Raw genomic sequence first — 20,235 nt, 5'->3', positions numbered from 1 at the left:
GATGTATTATCCCCCAAAATTGCAAGTTATATGTGTATAGTTCAGTGAGTTTTCATAAGCTAAATTCACCCATCTAACCTGCTTCTTAAGAGACAGTACAGTACCAGTATCCTTGAAGCCCGCCTTAATCCTTCTTTTCAGGAACTACTCCCCTTTCTCTCCAGGGTAGCCACTCTCCTGACCTCTACAGGCTTTGTTAGTTTTTATTTTTGCCTGTTTTTGTTCTTTATATAAATGGAATAATGAAAAATATTCACTCTTTTGATCTCACTTCTTTCAGTCAACATTATGTTTGTGAGAGTCACCCATGCTGTTGCATGTAGTAGTGGATCCATTTATCCTCACTGCAAAGTTGTCTTCCATCATGCAAAGATATTCCAGCTCATTTGTCCATTGTACTTTAGATGGGCATTTGGGGGGTTTCCTATTTCGGGCTGTCACTGCTTTGTAGACTTTCCTCTAGATGTTTTTAGTGAACATATAGATACATTTCTGTTAGATTTATGTCTACAAGTGGAATTGGTGAGTCAGAGGAGTACATATGTTCAGTTTTAGTAGATATTGCCAAGCAATTTTCTAAAAGTAGTTGTGCCAGTTAATAGACCACCATCAGTGTATAAAAGTGCTGGTTCAATTCTTGGTATTGCAACACTTGATATTGTACAGTTTTCATTGTAACCATCCTAATGGATATATACCAGAATCATAGAATAATTTTACTTTGCGCTTCTCAGGCGATTGATGAAGCTGAGTATTTGAATATCTTCTTTTTTAAAGGTTTTATTCTCTTTTATTATATTTAAATGTATTTTCAGCTATTTCTGCATTTAATTTGGCAGAGAGAAAATGTCTCTTGACTTCCTCATCTCTCTTGAATGTATCTGGAGACAACAAGTAAATCAAACAGTATAGAAATGAAAAACACAACCAAAGGTGGGAAGCAAAGAAGAAGATGGGAAAGGGAAGATGAAAGTAGAATGAATTACTCACTCTTGTAGCTGAGGTTAAAGATAAATTTTAAGTAATAAAAGTATCATGTGTAAACTTTTAAAGAAGACACATCTCAGATAGGGTCACAAAGTAAAACTCAATTATATGGTGTTTGTAAGAATGGACAAACCAGTGAATTCAAGAGGAAAGAAAGCGGTGCAGAAACAGCGTTGTGTGAGCTTTAAAAAAGAGCACTTTATCACGACAAAGGGTGCAACTCACAATTAAAATCAGACATGATATCAACTTTCATAATTGAAAAAAACAACAAAACTGTTTGAAATAGCAGGAGACAAAGCCACACACATTTGTCACAGAAAATTTTAACTCTTCTTTCTCATTCTGTGAAAGCTCACATAGACAAAAGTAAGAACATAGCATATTTATATAACATAATGAAAATTTGCTCTAACCAATACAGACCAGGGAAAAGATTGCTGATCATGCAACAAAAGACTACCTTCTATGTTAGGAAAGGAGGTTCATTGAAAGCATAAGACAACATCATAACAGCAGGAAAGGGAGCAAAGGACGTGAACACAATCCATAGAAATAGAGTTTCAAATGCTTTCTGTACATATGAAAGTATATTCAACGTCATTGAAATACAATAAATGCAGATTTTAAGAATAGTGAAATGGGTATACGTATACATGTTTGTGGGTACATCAAGCAGTGGACCTTAGATTTATGTATTTGGCTGCATGTAGATGATACCTCAAAGTTCTTTAAAACAGGATGTCCTTTTCACCTGTTGGGCAAAGAACAAAATTGATTATACCGTATATTGATGAGGGTGTGAGGCAAGGGGTGCTTGTATAAGTTGTTAGTAGAATTGCTATTACTACACTTTTGTAATAGTGTTTTTGAGGTAGTGTTACTTTTGATTTAACAACATACGAACTTAATCTGATTATTATTTGATTTGAAACACTTTTCTTCTAAAGATACACCTTGCAAATAATAATTTAATTGAAAATGGTACTTTTACCAATGATTTCTTTTAAAAGGATTTAGGAAGGTCGTTCTTTACACGTGCTTAAAAATAATGTTCCAGAAGGGGTGCTGGTCATGAGTCTTTGTGCTTCTATTCAGTCAGTGATTATCTCCTGACTTGATGATGTGGCAGAAATGTTTCAGCTTTGATTATCAATAAAAGTCTCAACAATGGATTCTGTAAAATTACCCACATTATAAAGGGCTTTCTACTTGTTTTGAAAATTGTCAACCATATATAAACAATGCAGTAATACTAACATCTGCCACTTTCATGTCTTCAGTGAAAAATATTTATTAAGTACCATCTCTGTGCAAGACAACATGTTAGATGCAATGATGCATTGTAGTAACATGCTAACAAAGCTCCCTTTTCTTTACTGAGGATGGATTTGCCCTTGGGTTAACTTTCTGGCTTCATTCTATGCAAACCAGATAAAAGTGGGATGACACCTGTCTAACTAGGCAACATCCCTAATGACGAAAATGACCCCTAACTGGTGAATTACATCTGGATTAGGATGAACTACATATGTACTATTAATATCAGCTGAGAAGCCATAGCTCTGGGTTTCCTGGAGGACAGTGATTCTTGTAACAGGGTGTGTCCCTTGTGGGGCCCCTGGAGGATGTGCCTGTGGCATTTTTGAAAGAGATGCTGCGTTCTGTGGGTGTGGGCTTCTAACCAGGTGGGTCCCACAGATGCCTATGTGAATCTCGACCCCTCACGTATGAATGGTTACTCAGGAAGGCCAAAGACAATAGCTCGGGGACATCTCTGAGGACTACTGCATAGACTGTCATGAGGACCTTGCCTACCAAGACGAACACTTATGCTCCTTTCTGGCCAGCTCTGCTTTCGTTCAGTATACAGATGCCAGGTGTGGCCCATGGTAGTCTTCATAGTTTGAATGTTTAACAGTGCCGAAGAAGACCACCTTGTGGGTGTTTTTGTTTGATGAGAAATTGAAAAGTAAATAGTCATTAGAAAAATGCTACAGTCTCTGGGGAGGACAACTTGGCAATTATGAAAAATAAAAACCATACATATAGATGACTCACAAATTCTTCTTCTAGGAATTTATTCTGTTGATAGAGCCATGCATACTGTAGGCAGTGGGCATAAGGATAGTCCTCCTGAAAGATTAAGAATACCACATTTATGTTAATAGGGGAGCACTAACATGAATCATAGAAATCTATACAATGGAATATTGTATAATGAAATTGGAATTGTTAAAAAGAGTGAAGCAGTTTTTTATTTTTACTGAATTTTCTCTAAGATATATTGGTGTGTTAAAAAGGCAATATCCAGAATAGTGTTTTTATGCCACTTATATTTAAAAACACGACAGAAAACACGCTTGCATATGACCAGAGTAACTGTAAGTTTACACAACCAAATTGGGAAAAAGTGATTGCCTGCAGGTAGGATAGGAGGGATATTCTCTTTCTTTTTTCTTCCAAGGGATATCTTAGGCCATGAGAAAAGGAGGCAGAATAGGAAGCACAGTGTCCCTGCCACTCAGGTCAGGGACTCACATGTTACGAGTGCAGTTTAAGCCCCAGCCTGATTCCGTTTCCCTCTCCTGTCTCTGTCTGCTTGTCCTGCTCAGTTTTAAACTGATTTTGGTATTTATCATTCTCACATCAATCTTTACATTTCTTCAACAGGGATAAGGAAATGTAATCAGAGATTGTCGTGTAGCCATGCCATATGGGGTATACCATCAGCAGTGAAAATAAATGCGTTTCATTTTCGTATATCAGTAAGAACAAATCTCAGAAGCCTGCGGTTGAGCAACACTTAGGCATGGTCCCTTTTGAATGTTGTACTCTGTACATATTAAAAGAGGCGAATCCTTAAGATCTAGGGATTTAGACTGTGTTTGATTTTGGTAAAATGTCAGTATGTTACATCTTTTGCTTTGCTGATTTGTATTGCAAATGTAGGTTTACTGGGATGCCATGGTTTTGAATATTATGAGAGGTGTATCCCGTGGAGTAAAGACTTGGTGATATTCAACACTTTTTGGCAGGGTGTAGGACATTGCTTTTTACCTTTAATAGTTTCTGTGAAATTTTGGATAATTTACTATATTCAGGGAAAAACCTAGATTATTGCTGTTTATTAATTGCTGATTTCTTTTATGGTTTATATTGTAGATTGCCCTCTTAGACTCCCCCACAGCTTTAAGTATGGAGGAAAAACTTCAGCAGAATGAAGCAAGAGTAAGTGATACTTTGACTTATATTTTTAAATCATAACTTTTACTATTATTTTAAGTGCATGCTTTTTTAGGACTTGCCGTTTGAGATGCCTTCTTTTTCTTTATTGCACTTAGCCTCCTCCCTCGTTGGTGATCATTTTTGAAGAAGCACGATAGCTGACATTTTATGTATTGCAGCACATTCTCTGTGGTTTAATAAATGGGATTTGTCTGGCACATGATGGTTAGTTAAATGGATATGCAGATCCTGCAAAGCAGTGAGGCTGCTCAGGTCATCAGAGCTGACTGGAGTCCCTGTTTGAGGGAGTCTGTGTTCAACATTCATGAAACAGTAGTGGTCCCCATGGCCTCAACAATGACCACCCTTTAGCTTTTTGTTGTTCCCAGTGGGAAGAGTGGCACTTGAGGAATCTCTGATTACTCTAGTTAGGTGCTTAGTTTCTGTGAAGCTAGATGAGATTTGAGATGGGAGAGACTGGCAGTGAGTAACCAAAGAGAGAAGAGATCTGGAGCTCTGATGGGCTAAAGCCAATGTGTGTGCCCATGCCTTTGAAAAACCAGTTTTATGGCTGACCTGGTTCTACACTTCTTTTTTTTTAAACTTCTGTGAAAAGAGAAACAGACATTAGAACAACTTTTGGAGTCAATTTTGTTCATGGTGCTGAATGGCTAAGACAGATTGAAAAAGAAAATTGGACTCTGTTTGTAAAAGCTTTTTCAAGAATACACATTATGGAAGATAAGAATTGGGGTGTAGTTAGGAAGTTGTTGACACATCTAGGATAATTGTGCTGATGAATATCCTGATAATAGCCTTAGTAAAACATTAATTTCTTAATCCCTATTTTTTAAATGAAATTTTATTTATTAGTGCTTCAAATTCTAATTTTGAGTGCTATAATTTAAACTATATCTGGATATAGTCTTAAATTGTTTCTTAACAATAGTTTTCATGAATACCAAATAAGTTATTGGAAACTAATAAACGTATTAATTTGGATGTATTATACATGCTGTGACAGAAATGACCGCCTATCTTGTTCTTAACATTTTCTAAATTATCATCTAGTTTTTTGCTGACCCATTTTAATTGTTTGCAATTTGCTTGGATATAAATCTCATCACCTGATCCCACTGTTAGAAGTAGTAGCACATGTTTGCATTTTTAAATTAATGTTTTAAATGGATATTATTTCGTTTAAATGCAACAGTAAAATAAATCCAAGGCATGCTTACTTTTTCTAAGCTAGAATTGCTTGAATTCAAACACGATCGATTTGCTCACATTTCTTCGATGAGAAATGTATCTGTTGGTGAAATGCAGAATCATTTATTGTTGGATGCTTTGTGTTCTCACATAAATTGCCAATGACAGTCTGTTAACTGATGAGTATAAATTAGTAATTCAATACACCAGTCTTTTCCCCATCTGTAGGGAGAGAAGGCATAAGAATATTCCTTCTCTGAAAGCTTTTTCAAAACCAAAAGCCAGGAGAGTCAGATGACTTTTATTGCTATCAGGAGTCTGTAGGGTTGGTATCACTCAAATGATGAAATGAAGGACTAGAGTGTAGAACTGGTTTAAGATAAATCAGGACAGTCTTACCACACCAGTGAAAACGAGCAGGCCAGGTGCAGTGGCTCACGCCTGTAATCTCAGCATCTTGGGAGGTTGAGGCAGGAGGATCGCCTGAGCCCAGGAGCTCAAGACCAGCCTGGGCGACATGATGAGACCTCCTCTTTACAAAAAGTACAAAAATTAGCTGGGCGTGGTGGTGTGCACCTGTAGTCCCAGCTACTCAGGAGTCTAAGGTGGAGGGATCACTCAAACTCTGGGAGGTAGAGGCTATGGTGAGCCGTGATTACGCCACCGCACTCCAACCCAGGTGACAGTGTGAGACCCCATCTCCAAAAAACAAAACCAAAGACGACAACAACAAGAAAACAAGCAAAGCACAGAGTTAGGGAGGCTCTTCCTCCTATTTCATTTGTTTTTCATTAAGAAGGTGATAGATTTTGGCACTAATAACTAGTAAAAGAAGCAACATTATTATTTTCTTTAAGTTAACCTAGAATTCCCACAGTCTTATTTGAGGTAAATTGAGGACCCCTGAATGATTGACTATAGGTGAATGAGATATATTTTGGTTTTCCTCCTGGATAAACCATCACTGCAGATACTTGTCAATAACTGATGCTTTCTTTCATTAAGTTTGCTGCCTTGAATACCCTTTCCAGTTACTATGCTTAATGGCATATAGAAAATCAGTTTATCTTAGCAGTGAGAGTACAAGCAGATGTATTCTGTGCATTTATTTTGGCCTGATTAAATAGGGAAACTTACTGGGGAGACAAGGTAACTTTAATGGGAGGGTGTCTGCTGCTGGGAGTGAGGAGGTGGCAGGAATGATAAAGGTGCTGAAAGGAAAAGGCTTGGAAAGGATGAGTTCTCCCCTTTCTGAAGCTACTCTCTTATAGACCTTGGTCTCTTCCTTTCCACAGAACACATTTTTCATTCATATTTTTTCGACCTCTCAAGTATCACTTTTTGTTTCCTGATGAATTAATCTCTAGGATCATTTAAAAAGTTTTAGGGAACTAACAAAACATTACCATTAACTTTGAGAAGCAATTTCCAACTGTGCTGTGTTCAGCAGTTGAGCGTGTTTACTCCCCTAAGTTAGAGCCGACTGGAAAGAAGTGATTTTTGTCAAAAGATTTTTGCTTTTACTAAGAGTCGTTTAAAGAACCACCTTTTTTTCTTTTTTCAACAACAACAAAAAAAGATAGAATGAGATTTATAAGCCCTGTTAATTAGCTACAAAAGCAAATTATCTCCTAAAGTAAAACTACAGCATCCAAGGTGATTTAATCACATCTAATTAGAAATAAAAATAAATCACTATTTTTTAGGACCTGATGTATAATAATGAAAAATTAATCCATTTAATGGGACGTTGTCATCTTCAAACTTGTAATTTTGGTTAATAATCCAAGGGAGCTGCTTTAAGTACACCATGAAAAAGGCAGTTGTGAAATTCTAGGCAAATTGACAAATTTCTGTCTGTTCTTTCCTTTGCCATAATGTAGGTTGTAGGAATAAATCAGCTTGTTTGATTTATCTTTGGTGATGGTTCTTTCAGGGGTAAAAGTCGCGATCTCATTTAAAAAATTATAGTACATCTTTCCATGAGATATTAGAGTTCGGAAACTAGAAGAAAATTATAAACTTTCTTTATGAAGCAGTCACGTATGTATATTTTTCTTTTCAGGTTCAAGAATTGACCAAGGAATGGACAAATAAGTGGAATGAAACCCAAAATATTTTGAAAGTAAGGACTAGAAAAATGTATTTAGTCTTACTATGGTGGATTAAACTGGTAAAACTATTTTTTTTTTTTTTTTTTTAATCTCCAAACATGGCAGTTGTATACTTTGTTAAGGTAAGATCACTGGAGCCAATTAGTGACTTTCATGGGATGGGAGTTCTGGTTTGATTTTGAAGAAGTGAGAAAGAAGGCTATTAGATATTATAGCTGTGTGTTTTAATATGTACAGGTTATATTGATATTTAAGATGTTTGCCTTTACTTTTAGGGGTTTTTCCATTTTTGACTCAGCACATATTAGAACTCTATTTAGTATTCAAGGATATTCACTTTGTTTTTCTGCTTTTGTTAAAGCCAATATCAAAGCAACATATTAAATGAAAAAAATATTTCCCGTGGCAATATTATAGAATATGCTTGCAAAGCATGGCTAGATTTCAGAAATTTCAAAGCTAGTAATTTCCTATCAAAATACTTTTCTGCATGTCTCAAGGACTAGACTGGTATGGCCTGTGTTTCTGGCAAGACTCGCTGTGAAAAGATGTCAGCAGTAGGCTCCATTTATCATAATGCTTCAAAATACAAGTTTCTTTTTGTTCTCATTTTTTGCTGAGTTGGCAGACAACCTCTGTCATCTATTGAGAGTCAGCCATACCAGGTTTGAGACACAAATTTGAGTTTTGTGCTTTGATGGTATCTGGCTGACTTTGTGCACAAGAGAAAAGAATTCAGAGGCTATTGAATGTGAGGTTTGTTTTTGACGTCTGTTGAGGTAAAACTTTCCCAAAGAACAAAAATCTCCATCTGATATTGATGAGACCAGGTAGATGAGTCTTGGCAGAATGTCTTGGCAGAATCCTAAGGTGGATCACCTTCATGTGAGAATGGCACACCTAATTACTGTTTCACAGGGTAAACTTCTGCAGCCTTGGATTTGCAGGTGAGTTCTGCATCTGACAACTGTTTCAGAATGCAGGCTCAGCATTATATTATGTAATGTTCTCCTTGTACCATTTAGGCAACTTGGCTTGCCCAGGTGTTAGAAAGATTGTATCTCATGAGATCAGAGGTTGTGCTTAAGTTTAGATGGTGGTAGGTTGTGATGGTCCTAGAGATGGCCTTTCCAGCTTCTTATGTACTGCAACAAGTGAGCGTTTCTGCATTCAGACTTTTCTCTTCTCCTGATTACAGTGATAATGTCATATTATTTTGAGGTACTTCTGCAGTATTTTCTTTGTTGAGAGATTTTTGTGCAGGAAACTGAGCAAAGACTTCATTCATATTTCAGAATAGTCAGATGTGGAATAAGTTCACCAAATATGTGACTTTGTTGTTGTTTAAGTTGCATTCCCTGTAAGAGGTGTTGGTGCCTCAGCCCCTGAAGCCCAAGTCATTTGACTTTTCATGCACCATGTAATGTTGCTCTGGAAATTTGTCAAAGAGGGAGGACTAAAATCTACTTTACTTAAGGAAAAAAAAAGAAATCAAACCGTTAGCTATTTGAAAAGTCCTTAGTATACATAGTGCCCATTAGCACAGGAGGCAATGCTGCAAGAGATGAAAAGATGGAAGCTCCCATCTGCTGCTGCAGCAGCGTCCCTCCATGTCAATGTAGTAGGGCTTTTATAATGTTTCTGTAAAGGGTATCCACACCGAGAACTATGACAGCCTGAACTTTTTCTTATGCTTTTTCTCAGAAGGTGATTTTGGGTCCTGAAGTTAAATTCTCCTCCAATTCCAATGCTTTTTTAAAAAATAAGTGTAATTATTTTCTTTTTTATGACTTTTCATAGGAGAAGGGAAAAATGTGATGCATGCTAGGTGTTAAACGTTATGAGAAAGGAGAATGCTATTTCAATGTTTTTCCCTTTCTCGATCTTGTAAGCCTGTTTTAGACTTTTCTGCTGGTATTTGTGCTTTAAACCTGTAGTCATTTTCTGCTCGTGTTTGATATTTTAAGGGCTGCCTTAACCTCTTATTGGAAGACAGTGCCTGAAGACTAAGGTGAAGAGGAGAGCTACTCAAATGTTTTTATGAAGACATTCTTTAGAAATTGATTGTTAGTTGATCGGTTTGTATCTGTATCCTTTCCCGTATTTCTGCTGTTAGCGTTTTATATCAGTCAGTCATTGTTCCAGTAATGCGCATAAAACCCACCCCAATTCAGTGGCAGTTTCCTGAGCTGTGTGCTCATATTCCCTGTTTGAGTTATGAGCCATGAGGTTGGTTTATTGGCATATATCCTGAGGAGTGGCTGTACAAACCCCCTGTCATGGTGGGCAGGAGGCTGAAGTCAGTGGGTGGGGAGAAGGTCCATTGAAGTCAGAATTGCTCTTGAAAGTTCCTTAAATTTCCCTGGAAATCACCAGATCCTAAGCTCTTGGATACTCAAAAGCAGGGAGTGACTTTGTTCCCTTCTTTCTCTACCTAGTCCGTGGCTTCCCTTACCCTGGGTGAGTGGAATCCACGGTCCTGTTGAATGAAGGTGGAGGGGAAGTGAAAGACTGCGGGGTGGGTGTGAGCTCTGACAGCAGGCACTGACTGCAGCAGAGCTGGTGGCAACATGGTCATCGTGGCTGGAGCCTTGGGCTTTGATCTGCAGAACTCAGAACTTGGATGTTAGTCTTCAGTTCTCTTTCTGACTCACTGGGTCATGGCACTCATCCATAACTGCCACGTACCCTACTTCCCAGCTTGGAAATCACAGCGGATGGCAACCTCTTCCTTATATCCAAGTTAACAGAGGAAGACATCATTAAGTTCTGAGTTATTTTGAAAGTAGTTGACAGTAGAACATGTGTTTATCTTAATGAGGCAGGTCTTAGACAGTTAGGTAATGAGAGAGAGTTTTATTATCCTCTGTACTGTACTCTGTGTCTCCACTCTTTTGCCCCTTAGTCTGCCTTCCTCATTTTTATTACTTTTCATTTTCTAAAGTCCAGACTTCTTTGCCTGGCCCCTACAGGCACTAATCTCCTTGTCGGTATCATGTGTCCTAGCACAGTTCTTTCTGTGCCCACCACCCCTGGAGTCCCTGCCCTGCCAGAGGCCCTGCTGCTGGTCGGTGTGTGCACCGGGGCTTTGGGTTTCCTGGTGTCTTGTGGTCTTTTCCTGTGTTACTCCTTCATTCAGGATGTGTCCCTTTTCCGTGCCTCTAGCAAAATCCATCTTGAAGTCCCCCTCCCCCGATCACTCCTCTTCTCCCCTACTTCCCAGTTAGGATGAATTTTCTTTTCCTTTGTGCTTCTGCAGTATTTGGTTTTGCTTCTGCCACAGGATTCTTTGTCCTCTGAGTTAGGTGGTATTGGTTTCTTCCTCTTTCTGCCAACTCTTACACACAGAAAAACAGGAGCAGGATCTGGCCAAGGACTGTCTCATTATCATTCCGCGAGCCAGCTCCTAGCACTCTGCTTCTCACAGAGCAGGCATGCGGTGAGAATGTATGGGATTAGGTTAGCATCAAGAAACAAAAATAAAAACCTTTGTATTAATCTGCTAGGGCTGCCAAAACAAAATACCACAGACTGGATGGCTTAAAAAACAGACTTTTATTTGCTCACAATTCTGGAGGTTGGAAGTCCAAGATCAAGGTGCTGGCAGATTAACTTCTCCTGAGGCCCCCATCCTTGGCTTGCAGATGGTCCTCTCTTGTCTGTGTCTTCATATGGCCTTTCCTTTTGTGCCTGCAACTTGGTCTCCCTGTGTGTATCCTAGGTTCCTCTTCTTTTTTGTGTGTTTTTCTAAATTTTATTTTTGAGATGGAGTTGTGCTTTTGTTGCCCAGGCTGGAGTGCAATGGTGTGATTTCGGCTCACTGCAACCTCTACCTCCCAGGTTCAAGCGATTCTCATACCTCAGCCTCCCGAGTAGCTGGGATTACAGGTGTCCACCACCATGCCTGGCTACTTTTTGTCTTTTTAGTAGAGATGGGGTTTCACCATGTTGTCCAGGCTGTTCTCGAACTCCTGATCTCAGGTGATCCACCCGCCTCAGCCTCCAAAGTGTTGCAGGCGTGAGCCACCATGCCCTCTTCTTATAAGGACACCAGTCAGATTGGATTAGGACCCATCCTAATAACCTCATTTTAATCCCCTTAATTAATTAATTTTAACTTAATGAAAGGCTCCAAATACGGTCACATTCTGAGGTACTAGGGGTTAAGGCTTCAACATGAATTTTAGGGTGTCATAATCCAGCCTATAACAACAGCCCTGAGCCATACAAATCTGATGACCTAGTGGGCAGAGTGACAGGGAGTGTTGTGCAGGCGGCGGTCCTGTCCCAGTGATGCTCTTCGCTATGTTTTTCTTCTTACTTTCTCATTCCTACTAGAAAGGCTCTTGTATGATTGTGCATTTTTATTCTCGGAGGGAATATGGCTGAAGTACAGCTCAGTCCTTCATTTGGATCCGTTAGATCCTTGCTGTTTAGAGCATAGCATGGACAGCAGCATCAGCATCACCGGGGAGCTGGTTAGAAACGCAGGCCCTCAAGCCCAGCTCCAGACCTCCTGGATCAGAATCCGTATTTTAATAAGATACCCAGGGGACGGGTCTGTACCTTCAAGTTTGAGTGCTGAATTTTTTTTTTTTTTTTGGGGGGGGGGGAACAGAATTTCACTCTGTCACCCAGGCTGGAGTGCAGTGGTGCGATCTTGGCTCACTGCAGTCTCAACTTCCTGGGCTAAAGTGATCCTCCCACCTCAGCCTCCCAGGTAGCTGGGATTACAGGCATGTGCCACCATGCCTGACTAAGTTTTGTATTTTTTATAAAGATGGGGTTTTACCACGTTGGCCAGGCTGGTCTTGAATTCCTGGGCTCAAGCAATTCTCCTGCCTTGGCCTCCCAAAGTGCTGGGGTGACAGTGCTGATTTAGACACACTGAGGAAATGCAGAGGAGTCTTAGGCTTCCTTGTCCTCATATCTGTTCTTCTCCTTCTCCTGCTCTGCCCCGTCTCGTGGGCTGACCCCTGTGGGCCGCCCTTTTCTGGGCTCCTGGATCCCTGTGGAGATTGGAGAGAGAAACCAGGCCGTCCCCCTTCAGCCTCGCCTAGCATCCCCAGCAGCAGGTACCTCTTCTCCAAGGCCCCAGCTCCCGCAGCGAGGACCAGCCCATTGTGGTAGCAGTTCTGCCAGGTGACATAGCCTTGCCCTCGGGAAATACCCCCTCGTGCCTTTGCCCCTCCTGCCTAGGGTGATGCTGGTCTCTGCTGTTGCCAGTTTGTGGGTGGCCTTACTGTTCCTAATGGCTTTCCAGCTGTTCCTTCAGCTAAGTAACCAATTCTTTGTATTAAAGTCCCTTGGATTTAAATACTGAAACAGTTTCTGTTTTGTGGTTAGGCTTTGTCTGATACATTTGATACCCAAGTGTGTTCCACATGCAGGCTCTGGACTGCACTGCCAGCACTTCAGAATCTGCTCCGTTCACATAGGAAGCTCTCCTTGGGTTTTTCTGGTCTCTTTGTTAGAATGCTGCCTCAGTGTGATTTTCATCTTGGCTAAATTTATCTCAAACTGCAGTGATTCTCTTGGAACTGGGAAGTTAGTGTTGTGATAAATCCGGCCTTGACATCAGTGGATTCTTGAGACCCTTCATATCGGTTTCCCTTTTGCGTGGCTACAATATTGTGCTGACTGCCTGGTGTTTGAAGTGGTTTACAAAGTGACTACTCAATACCCCTGCCCTGTGTACCTGTAGGCTTGGCTTTTACAAGTCCCCTATGTTTTATTGCTAATGATTTTTTTGAAGTGATCCTTTAAGAGGAGGAATCCCCAGTTTTTTCTCCATTCCTGTGTTCTCCTTCCCCACCCCAGTCTTTATGCCCTTTTGGGTTTATCTGTCCTGCATACGTTTTGGTTTCTCTGTTCCAGCGTTTTATGAACAATTAAAGAAAAATGCTCAAGGTATGTCATCTGGCTTCCAAATAACTCCTTGAGCTCTGTGCTTCAAAATAACTCACAGACAGTTTGGACTGCAGCGCCAAGCTGGCAGCCCTTTGACAGATGGTGTGGCAGAAGGGAGAGCTGCCTCTGTGAGTGTCTGTCCAGAGCAGAGCTGCAAAGTGGTCCTCGCAGCCCTGAGAGTACTGTTTGAATCCTTCCAGCATTGGTTATTCTTCTCATTTTTTAATCAATAAGGTCCCTTTTGTTTTTGCTGAAAACATATCCTTTGATGGCTCCAATGTCCGGCTGGCTTTGGTGTTTTCATTGCCTGCACAGGGCTTTTGACTGTGGTGTGGCAGCGGGTGGGAGAGGAGAAGCAGGCGCTCACATGCAGATGCCTAGCTGGAGAGGCTTTTCCTTGGAAAGTGAGCAATTTGTATAAGTTGGATTGAAGTTGTTTTATTTAGACTTTAATTATGTGGAATTATTTGGTGTCTTACACACTTAACAATTAATGTTTGTCGAAAACTGAATTTGGAGGATGGAGCATATTTGAATCCATGTGATGATGGGATCCTAATGTAAATGATTGAAGTTTAAATTGAGCTGGCGTCTTGATATTCCTTCTCTGGGGGAGTAGGAGAGGCAGGATACTACAGGGCCATGGCAGGGGTGGATAGCACACTGATGAAAGATAACTTGTAACCCTTTCAAAATGTTTTGACTAACAAGAAATATAGTAAAATGAAATTGGGATTCTTTTCCGGCTTAAGATTTTCTGAGTTTAAATTTCATGGGGAGGCATGCTTTCAACCAGCTTATATCTGTTTTATAATAGAATCAATCCACTGAACTTTTTGTCTCCAGAAGATTATGGCAACCTATAAAAGATTTTTTTCTCTGGCTGCCTGCAGTTTTCCATTTTGTGGAGAAGACGTGTATTGGGAGTGTAATGGATTCAGAAGCAGCTCTCGTAACTGGGGCTGTTGCTCAGCAGGCTTGTAGGCGGGTCATGTTTGTGGAACAAGTTTCCTGCGGTCCTCTGGATTCCTGTTGTCCAGGGCACTGAATCCTCTGGTTTCTGGAAAACCTACAGACAAAGCATGGGAGAGACAACATTTTTTGTGGCCTCTCTCGTTTAAATGCAGTTAATCTTTTTTTTTTGAGATGGAGTCTCGATCTGTCACCCAGGCTGGAGTGCAGTGGCGCGATCTTGGCTCACTGCAAGCTCCGCCTCTGGATTCATGCCATTCTCCTGCCTCAGCCTCCCGAGTAGCTGGGACTACAGGCACCCGCCACCACACCCAGCTAATTTTTTGTGTTTTTAGTAGAGATGGGGTTTCACCGTGTTAGCCAAGATGATCTCAATCTCCTGACCTTGTGATCCACCCACCTCAGCCTCCCAAACTGCTGAGATTACAGGTGTGAGCCATGGTGCCCGGCCTAAATGCAGTTAATCTTGACCTCTTCTTGGTACAAACGTTGAACCTAGGAGTATATCTGGGGGATAATTTTATTTATGGTCATCGATTTCCCCTAGATTTTAGATGAAGGAGGAGACATTTCTTTCAGCCATGGGTTACCAGCTTCCTTACCAACAACTCTTTGGGCATTTGATGCTTCTGACCTCAGATAATCACACATATTGTTTATAGTTAGTTATCGCCGTTCTAAAGATAGAAAGTATTGACTCGAGAACTCATTCGGCTATGTGACGATAATATATTGAGTTTCCAAGTGTTCATCCAGGCAGAAATTGGCTGCAGTGGTAATTTGAGAAGTCAGTGCTCTTTATCCTTTGGTTTTCATTGTAAAAATCGAGTCCGTATAGTTCAGCTCCTGTGGATTAGTGCAGTCCATGTGTAGGCCATGCCTGTGGGATCTCAGTAAATTTCCTGTAAGATTTATTTTTGCAATTTTAAAAAACTATTTTCAAACTTTTGAAAACTTTTGGGTGAAGAAGAGATGAGAGGTGGTGGGCATCCTTTGACATGCTAACATTCCAATTAACTAGGATTGCTACCTATGTTTAGAAGGAAATTCCTAGCATTAGTATGAGTTTGAAAATATTCTCCCCATAATAGAATTTCTTTCCCAGCTTCCCTCCCTTTATCCCTCCCTTCCTTTCTCCCTCCTTCATTAAGCACATGTTTATTGAGAGCATCTTATGTGGTAGACCTAGTTCTGGACACCAGGTATACCCAGTGAGCAAAACAAAGAATCCCTGCTCTCATGGAGATTACATTCTAGAAGTGCTAGAAGACTTTTCCCCACAATTGGGTATTCTTCTGTATAGCTCCCATAGTCTCATCTAGTCTCGTCCTCTGATTTCTAACAAAACGGGCCTGAAATACTTTTGTTGATAAAGCAATATCAGAGTTCTGCTCCCAGAATCTCTTATATTTGAAGCTTGAGATTATATAAAATAAATAAGATTTTTTCAGTTCTATTATTTTATTAGTTAAATTTACTTAAAAAGATAACTTATGCTAAGTGAATTTATATACACATATATATGTGTGTGTGTATATATATATGTGTATGTATATGTGTGTGTGTGGAGACATGCTTATATACACGTGCATGTCTGCACACATACACTTAAAGCACTTTGAAAAGCCCTTGCAATATAGAAAGTATTTTGTAAATTGACATCCATTAGGATATAAAGTCCATGAGGACACAGTTTCTGTCTCTTTTGTTTATTGCTCAGTAGGTCTGAACACTGAATGGTTGGTTTTAAAGGCCCAGTGTGGCTGTACATTACTGCAGAAGTTGTTTGGAGGAATGAGTTCATACATGGAATGACAGCTGTTCCTGGAGATGGGAGGGGATGATATTTGATCCTTCATGTTGTTGTAACTATCCATATGTTTGTCATTCTCTCAGTTAAATTATAAATCCCTTTAGGTCAGGGAAAACATTTTGCTCATCTTTGAATCTCTTAAAAATTCTAGTGTCTTGTGCAGTAGCTCTTTATAAATAGGAAGGGTTCCATGAATAATTATTGAACTCAGCTTGTTCTTCCATTTTTGAGAAGTTTCAGGACAAGTTTGAGGTTTTTTTCTATAGAACAAACTGCCTTAAAACCTAGTGGCTTAAACAGACTGTGATTATTTCTCTTAATTTTGTGGACCAGCCTGGTTTGGTGGATTTCTCCTGCCTTCACTCATGCCCTGGAGTTGAATGGTCCAAGATGGACTCACATGGCTGGTGGTTGGCTCGATGTCAGCTGGGGATGATTTGGTCTTGTGTCCCTCATCCCTATCAGTTTAGGCCTTTACATGGTGGTCTCTGGATCCTAAGAATGGCAAGAAAGGATAGCCCCAGTGTCCAAGCATTTTTCAGGCTTTCAGTTGCATCTCATTTGCTAATGCCTCATTGGCTAAAGGTAGTCATGGGTACAACCAGAGTGTAGGAGTGAGGGGAATACCCAAAGGAATGAGTACAGGCAGATCAATAATTCTTGTCATTTTTTGCAAAAAAATCTGCCACGAGCATCTTTTTTTCTCTATTTTATTTGCCCCTTTGCCTTCTGCTAGCCCCAGTGGTTTGCAACTGTGTATGTATGAGTGTGTGTTCCTGTCTTCCTATAGAAGAGAGTATTGAAAGGAAGAAGGATTTGGGATCAGGTGTTGCAATGAAGATGACTTGAGAGAGGATTTTGAGATATCATTTGTCTCTCTGCTTTAATTTGCAGACTAGCGTGGATGATTTTGAGTTGGTTTGAACAAAAGCCGCCACCAGTACCATCACATGCAAAGCCTTTTATCTTTTTCTAATGCATTTACATATACTATCTCATTGGCTCTTCCTTGATCTTAAAACAAGAGAAAAAATATGTTACTGTACTTCATATAGTATGCAGTTGTTAATTTGTCAACCTCTCATTAAAGTTAGACTCTGGCTGCTAATTTCTATCAAACTGTGTTCTTCCTTTTCTAAAGTTCTGCTCTTGCAACTGTATTTTAAGATGAAAGACAAAGTAATAAAGAAAGTTCATTGTTCTCTGCAACTGGGACTTGATAATTAACAGGGGGAGATGACTGTCAGTGCTATTGCACTTGGCAGGGTCAGAGGCTGAGCTGAGCTATTCACATAACCAGCTCTGATGTTGTTACTGATGCCAAACCTACCATATTTTCCATTGTAGTTCTCATCTTGAAGGGGCTGCTCATAAATAAAGGTATTCCAAGTATATGCTGGTTCTTACTTTTGAATAACATTTCTGGAGCAAAAAGGCTCAGAAATAATTCATGTGCACCATGTTAAATGTTGGTGCCATGCCATAAATTATCTTGAACGCATAAGGGATTTTTCTTCTGATCTTTTGCAGCGAGGCATGTGCTGATGGGCTCTGACTGCGTATTTATTGCTACGGTCGGAGAGGAAAAGATTGACTGGTCATATGGAAGTGTGCTTTATGTACACTTGTACTCAGCGGGTGCTGTATTGTAGGAACTTGGTTTAGTTGGCTAAGAAGCTTAAAAAAACACAATTTCATGACATAGATAAGTTGATTGTTTATGTCACCCAGGAACACATTTAACTCACCTTGGAGGATTTCTACGTCTTCTGAGCTTGGAGAGGAGGCGGTGGTTGGTGGAGCAATAGTGAGCCAGGGAGCAAGGAGATGGTTTTCTGCTTGCCTAGACTAGTAACTTTTGCCTGTGTGTTACTCTAGATCAATAATTTATGGTTTTTCTGACGTTGGTCACCACTCACTTTCTGTTTCTCAGAACCTCACTGCAAGATGCCAACAATAGTAGTTCCTATTATATAAGGGGAGAAAGGAAACACACACAGGCTGAGGACAGTGTCCAGCACATGGTCAGCACTGTGAGCATTACAGCATATGTTCCATTTTCTCTTATTAATTTTGTTTACTCTGAATCTATCCTTTTTGATGTAAAACTGGGTTACCAGTAATACCTATCTTCTCAGCTGGGCAGAAAAGAAATGAAATTATGTATATGGAAAGTTTTTAAAGTATGTAGTTTTATACAGATACAAGCTGGTGTTACTTAGACATATTTTATCAGGTAGCTACAATTTTATGTTTGTTTATTTACATTGAATAACAGAAAACCCAATTCCAAACTGGATTATATGGTACAGGGGTTTATTAGCTCACAGAAGAGTGATGGTGGGATGGAGTTTAGGCATGATTTGATCAGGGCTCTGGCTCACCAGGATTCTCCTTGGTTCTACTTTTTGGTGTACTGACTTACTCCTCAGGCTGTCTACCCTCAGAATGGCAAAGGGAGAGCAGCAATTACAGATTCATATCTCCCTAACGCATTACCCAAATTCAAGGAGTGTGCATTCCTGAGTTCCCAACAACTTTTTGAGCTCTGCACTGAATGGTGCATTTCTGAACCAGTCTCTGGGGCCAAGGAGACACTGTATGCTGACCGGCTTAGGTCTAGGTTATCTAAACCAATCGGTGTGATAAGGGATAGGTTACCCTGATTGACTGAGATGAATCAAGGGCCACCTCTGGAGCCCTTTGGAGTGAGGTCAAGCTCATTCACCACAGCTTCTGTGAGCTGGGGTTGGGGGAGCAGGTGAATCAGGGTGACACCATTCACATTTCCTACCATAAATATAGAACTTGGACACTTACTATAGTGTCATACATATTCAAGGCAAACAGGAGATGCACATGAGTTGAAGCATTCTTTTACTTCTTAAGAGAAAATATTTATGACTCAGGAATCCGGTACTGAGGTGAAAAATTACATAAAAGCAGCTCAATATCTGTACTGTGGTGTGAACATTCCATTACAGGAGAGCCCTCTGTTTTCTAGTGTTAGAACTGAAGAATGGCACACAACAAATTCTGTGTATTTAAAGTCATTTTCCTTTTCTCCTTTAGATTGATTACATGATTTAAAATGAGCTCCCAATGCGGGTGTGTTCTCTTCAGTCTTTCATAGGTAGTTTTGAATTTGGCTCAATTTCTCATTGACCTCTTTAGCTTGCTGTTTTCCATCCCAGCCTACCTAGCAACAGTTACTAGGAGCGGCAGGTTGGACTTGCCCTCCATTTGTATCACAACAGCCAGTTTTCAGAGATTACTTTTTCCTTAGCATCCTGGTTGATTTTGCCTTTGCATTATTTAAGGATGACAGCAGTTTCTCTTAACTCCAGGCAGCAGAGCTCCAAGCAGAAGTGGTGGTATTAAAAAGTATGTATCTGTAAGTATCAGATTATGCTAATCAGCATAATTAGCAAATGGGCATCTACTGACAAAAGAATAAGGGCCTAAGTTGCATGTGGATGTCTATTACCAGGATATTCTGATATTTCCAAGGAGGAGGATGACTATACACTTCTCACATCTTATCTCGTACTTTACATGTCACCTTTGTTATTCTGGATCCAGCACTGTCATCTTTCTGACCATGGTCACAGGTCACTTGCTGTTTCCCAGAACCTCACTATAAGATGCAGACAGTAATGGTACCTATCATACAAAGTGAGAAACGAGGACAGGCAAAGTGCTGACAGTGGTGTCTAGCACACAGTCAGCATTACAGTAATGTCATCCATTTTTTCCTTATTAATTTTGTTTACTCTGAACCTGTCCTCTTTGATGTGAAACTTTTCCAGCTAAAACCAGCCTTCCTAAGTTGTCTTTGTCAAATGGATGAGAGGAGTTGGTTCCAAATAGCTCTGAATTCTCCCTGAAAGAATTTAGCAACACAGACATCACAAAAGATGGTCATTTTCCTCTAGGTCCAATACATTATACATTTAAGCCTTTTTTGTTCTCGCAATTAGAGTGAAAGTGTGCTGGCATTCC

The 20,235-nt window shown here is 40.1% G+C and overlaps 1 protein-coding gene across 6 annotated transcripts in view; it reads left to right on the top strand.

The window, feature by feature from the left end:
* Nucleotides 1-20,235, top strand: part of KIF16B (kinesin family member 16B) — a 302,297-nt gene that overhangs the window by 70,439 nt on the left and 211,623 nt on the right. For all 6 annotated transcript variants that reach the window (XM_055373559.2, XM_019017553.4, XM_019017552.3 and 3 more), the window contains exons 11-12: nt 4,153-4,218; nt 7,490-7,549. In XM_055373559.2, the coding sequence (XP_055229534.2) occupies nt 4,153-4,218; nt 7,490-7,549 (126 nt within the window). The remainder of the gene's footprint in view (nt 1-4,152; nt 4,219-7,489; nt 7,550-20,235) is intronic.

This window comes from Gorilla gorilla, chromosome 21, assembly GCF_029281585.2.
Source record: "Gorilla gorilla gorilla isolate KB3781 chromosome 21, NHGRI_mGorGor1-v2.1_pri, whole genome shotgun sequence".
Classification (NCBI taxonomy): Eukaryota; Metazoa; Chordata; class Mammalia; order Primates; family Hominidae; genus Gorilla; species Gorilla gorilla.
This window is presented reverse-complemented; position numbering and strand designations above follow the sequence as displayed.